The 5,157-nt window shown below is 36.3% G+C and overlaps 1 protein-coding gene across 1 annotated transcript in view; it reads right to left on the bottom strand.

Annotated features, from left to right (window-relative positions):
- Positions 1 to 4,737, bottom strand: part of ARHGAP5 (Rho GTPase activating protein 5) — an 89,985-nt gene extending 85,248 nt beyond the window's left edge. Inside the window, exon 1 of the mRNA XM_006763649.2 lies at positions 856 to 4,737. Within this exon, the coding sequence (XP_006763712.1) occupies positions 856 to 4,566 (3,711 nt within the window). The 5' untranslated portion in view covers positions 4,567 to 4,737. The remainder of the gene's footprint in view (positions 1 to 855) is intronic.
- Between the last annotated feature and the right edge of the window lie 420 nt (positions 4,738 to 5,157).

Below are 5,157 nucleotides of genomic sequence, written 5' to 3'. Positions count from 1 at the left end.
AAGGGTGGTGGGAGCCTCTCCCGCCTTCTCAGCAGCACTAAGGATGTCAGACTGCAGCTTAGGCCTGCTCCCCGCTGGCAAGTGGACATCTCCCGAGGGCTCCCGGGCTGCCAGAGGGATGTCTGACTGCCAGTTTAGGCCCAATTCCCCAGGGAGTGGGTCTAAGCCAGCAGGTGGTCATCCCCTGAGGGGTCCCAGACTGCGAGAGGGCACAGGCCGGGCTGAGGGACCCGTCTGAGTGCACAAATTTTTGTGCACCAGGCCTCTAGTTTAAAATATAATAGACAAAAACTTGCTATTTGAACAGAATTCTACAATTCATATTTAAGAAATCTTTCTGCAAGTCTACAGGCAGTATACCACTATCCACAAAAAAGTTGCCTGAAAAGTTAGTAAATTTAAAAGACTACAAATTATTATTTTTACTGTACTGTTAATATGCTTGAGTGAGATAGGTATATCAAATTAATACTGCAAAACTGATAGCTCAGAAGGAAAAACCAGACAAATGGAATGCTTACAAAACAGAAAAACAAAACCAAACACAAAGTCACTTTATATCTGGGTTTTTATAGAGAATATATTCACCCAGAATTTCCATGCTGAATGTGAAATAAAATTACCCAAAGAAGATAAGGCACAAATAAGTTAAATTCAATACAATCACTAAAAAAAAAAAAAATTCCCTCACAGAATATTCTGGAAATTTTAAAAAGCTGGTCATTTTATGTATTGAATGACATAAGGCAGCTTAAGTTCTCACTGATGCCAAATCCATTAAACTGATAAAAAAAACTTGTATAAAGGTAAAAACAAGCATCTTTATAAACATTAGTGGTAATAAATTAAATTTACCTTTTTATCTTCTTTTACTTTGTGGATTTTCTTCTTCATTTTCTTATCATCTAATTCCTGGTCTGAAGTGATTGCAGGATTATCAATACCACCTTTCCAAGTTTCAACAGGAGAAAGAAGTGGATCTTCTTCACTTCCACGATGTCTTCCTTTTCTTTTTGTTTTAGAAGTAGTGAAAGCCTCATCATCACTTGCATCTGAATGTGTGCGTCGATAGTATGATTTGGCTTTACTAAACAGGGTTTTAGATTTATATTTGTATTTTGAAGGCCTTCGTTCCCCATGACTTTTTGAGGTTCTATCAGAAAATCCATTTTCTTCATCTCCTTGGGTGTTATTTACAAATGAATTCCGAATTTTAATACGATTCTGGCTATCATCTGGGACAACATATATCTCATCAGAACAGCCCTTCTGTTTGAAAATTGTATCAATGGGTTCCGCATAGTTATCTGAAGGATCCATATCTTCAGGATGTGCCAAAGGCACCCGGGAAGTCTGTTTTCTTGGATTTTTACCAATACCAGCTTCTATTGTTTTTAAGAGGTTTGGATCCAGTTTCTTCACATTAGTCTTAGGTACAACTGGTTTAGGTTTAATAGGTGGAGGCACTTTATGGTTGCGTTCATGGTCATGACAGTTGGGGGTGCTATGAATAGGATATTCATTTCCTTCCAAATCTAATCTATATCTGGAACGGTCACTAGGTGTTGGAAGCAACTGTACATCATCCCCAATTGGACTATAAGGAGGCGGTGCTTCTGTATCATCATCTGAATCAGGGTAGTTATAGGGAAAATCTCTGGGAGATGGTAGAAAAACATCCTCACTTTGATGGGTTGATTCTCTTGTATTATCAGATAAATAGGAATTTTCTATCATATTTTTTTTCTCTAGGACATCACTAAAAAACAGAGTAAAGACCTCGGTTTGCCGATGATACTGAGATAAAGAATACAATGCTGTAAATTTAGCAGTGATCTCAGTTGCAATGTGTTCTCCTTCAGTCATTAATTCCTTGATGGCCTCATTTTCAAAAAAATCTGCTTGACTGTCAGTAACTGCCACCAGTTGTACAGGAATGGTGTCCTGAACTTCTGATAGAAATGCTCGAAGCATTCCCATTGATGCTTTCCGTTTGGCAGAATAAACTAATATATATCCATGAACAAGTTCATCTTTCCTTACTCCAATTGAGGAATGATATGATAATATTGTGATCTGTATTCGCCTCCTTTTTTCACCAATGATTTTATCAAGCATTAGGGAATTATTCTGTCCAGCTTGAGCAGCGCTGCAAGAATGAGAATCAAGGAAGGGTGAAAGAATAAGATCCACACTAAATGGATCACCACACATGGCACACATGACAATTCTCAAGTCAGCTTCGGATACATCCTTATTGGTGGGTACTGGGCTCACCACATCTAAATTGTGTTTAACTGATTCTAATACTCCTCTTAGAGCTTGTTTTATTTGGGTTTCATTAAACTTCCGAGGATATGTACCAGTAGGTACATCTACAAAAGGACATTGTAACTTGTTTGCCAACTGTTGCCCTTGATGCCTAAGAATTGGTAGATTCTTACTAATAGAATCTCTCTGATTAGCCAGAATTAACGTAAATGGAAGATTAGCCATATATTTATCTTTTCTGATCTGAGAAGCTTCAGTTCTTATTTTTCCAATAAATTCCCCAATAAAATTCAGTGACTCAATGGAATTAAATACACAGAAGCACCCATGTGGTTTAAAGGCGGCAGTCCATAACTGACTTAAAAAGTAAGGCGAATTGGCATCAACTGGTCGAAGATCAAGTTCATAAATTTTTCCATCTAAGGCATACTCATCATCAGTGGATTGTGTCCTTATCTCATTTGCTAGTTCTTGGGCAAGGCCATCCTTCCCTAAAATAAAAAGGTTAACTTTATCTATATTGGTACTATCATGATACAATCTTAAGCGACCATGATCTAACTGCAAAAGACTACTGGCAAGTAACTGCTCTACTTTAATGTCCATACAATTTTGGCCACTAAGACATGTTTCTTTAGTAGGATGATAAACAAAACCTATATGCTTAAGTAGAAGAGACTCCCTATCAGGTGCAAGTTTCTGTAAAGCTTTATATCTAGGTTCTTCACTCAAAACTGTATGAATTTCACTCATTTTATCTGAACTAGGTGTTGCATTAAGATCTAAATCATAAAAAAGTTCCGAATGCTCAAAAAGCATTTCCTGAAACTCTTCTTTGGCTTTTTCAACTATTTCTCGCTGATGCCTACTATACACCTCTTTGCTGTCAGCCTCTGTAATATACTTGAAGGCTTCATCCTCCATAACAAAGCACATGACTTCCTCCCATGGCTGTCCAGGTGAAATAAACTGAATTTTTTCCAAAGTCTTTTTGAATTTTTCCTTCATTTCTACCCTCCTTTTCTCTGATATTAGATGTTGTACATGGTTCTGATAGACTTTTTCAGCTTCTAAAGTGCTCAGGAGGTCAAATGGGATTCGCCTATCATTAATTTTGTCTATATGGTCAGTTTCATCCCAAGGTGTTTTTTCTAGCACCACAAAACATAACTGAAAATCTGCTCTCTTTTCCATTAACTTCAAAGCTTCTGACCAATTCAAATGTTCAATCTCTTCTAGATTTGGCAAAAGAGTGTTAAAAGCTCTTGGTAAGGTATTTATATATTCTTCTCTCCTTTTTCTTATGTGTTCCTGTTTAAGTTGTTCTATATGTTTTGAGAAAGTATTTCGGGCCTTTTTTGTTCCCTCTAAATTGATGTATTCTTCATAATCAGGATGATTTTTTAATTTATTACTAACAGTTTTCCAAGTTGCATGATAATCTCTCACAGTCTGCACAAGTTTTTCAAACTTATCTGTTGCTGTGACAACAAGTTGTCTCTGTGTTTTAAAAGCATCCAGATAGGGAATAATTTTAGGTTTGCCACGAGTTTTATCCAACATTTGTACCAGTGCAGTGAAACATGTTTCAATGTTGACATTCAATCGTGCTGATGTTTCCACTACAAGAAGGTTCTTTTTGTTTGAAGCAAATGCCTGAACTTCTCTAAGATAGTGATCCACGCATTCATCACATTTAGTTGCTGCTATTATTACAGGTTTTTTTGATTTTGATAGTTGGACAAAAAGGTTATTCACAAATTTAAGTTGATCATCAAACTTTCTATTACATCCCTGACTTACATCAATGCACAATAAAAATCCATCTACATTGAGCTTCCCTTCAGGCATTTGCTTCTGTTCAAAGTCTTGCTCCAAGCCTAGTTGATCAGTGCAAATGTACATTAGTTTTTCTGCTGACTGCAATTTAGAAGCAGCTGCACGTTTTATATACGGTTGTAAATTTGTACTCCGATGAGGCAAGAAAGTCTGGTCATCAATGAATTCTGTTTGTTCAATGACATGAATTTTGCATTCTACTCCATCTTCACCATTTAGTGTTATGTCACCCCAGTACAAAAAGTGATCATTATTTACTACTCGTCCTCCAAAGTCAATGGTGCTGAGCACAGAAGTATGCTCTGGATAATATTCATCTGCTTTTGAGCGTACAAATCTATTGCACAAACAAGACTTTCCAACTCCACAGTTACCTTTGTCTTTTTCAGTCCCAGAGAGTCCAACTACACTGATAGTATAGGATGGAGGGCGCGGCTCTTTGTTTTTTGCCATCATAACTCTCTTCTCATGTCTCTACATTCATAAAGATAACCAGATATACTTCTCATTCCGAAAATAAAAAATCATCTCAAAATATAGATCCTGAATTTCAGAACGATATTTGGTTCTTTGTATTTCCCTCATTTTTGTGCAAAGGTCTTCAAGATCATCAAATGGATCATCTGCCTAGAAAGAGGAGAAAAAGAACAAATCTTAATCGTGAATTATACATTAAATTATTAAAGATATTCATAACAAAGCACCACACAAGTTAACAATGTTACATGTATTTTAAAAAATCACCATAAAATGTCTATGGTTTACTGTTATAAATGTGAAATGACTTCAAAATTTAAGGCAATTCTAACAACTAACATTTAGACTAATACAAAACTTATTATCTCACAAATTTTAAAATAAGCCCTTATTAACCAAATGATCATTCTGTCTCTACTCTTTTCTATGAGTTTAAGGAAACAACCAGTCCTTTTCCTTCCCCTCAATTTTCCGGCCTTCTATGACTGGAGGCTATGTTTTGTGATAAATAAATTATACTAGCTGCTTTAAAAACTCCCTCACAAACTTTACAAACAACCTGCTTTCTAA

Source organism: Myotis davidii, unplaced genomic scaffold, assembly GCF_000327345.1.
Source record: "Myotis davidii unplaced genomic scaffold, ASM32734v1 scaffold116, whole genome shotgun sequence".
Taxonomy (NCBI): domain Eukaryota; kingdom Metazoa; phylum Chordata; class Mammalia; order Chiroptera; family Vespertilionidae; genus Myotis; species Myotis davidii.
The sequence above is the reverse complement of the archived record's forward strand: the minus strand, read 5'-3'. Positions and strand labels throughout refer to the sequence as shown.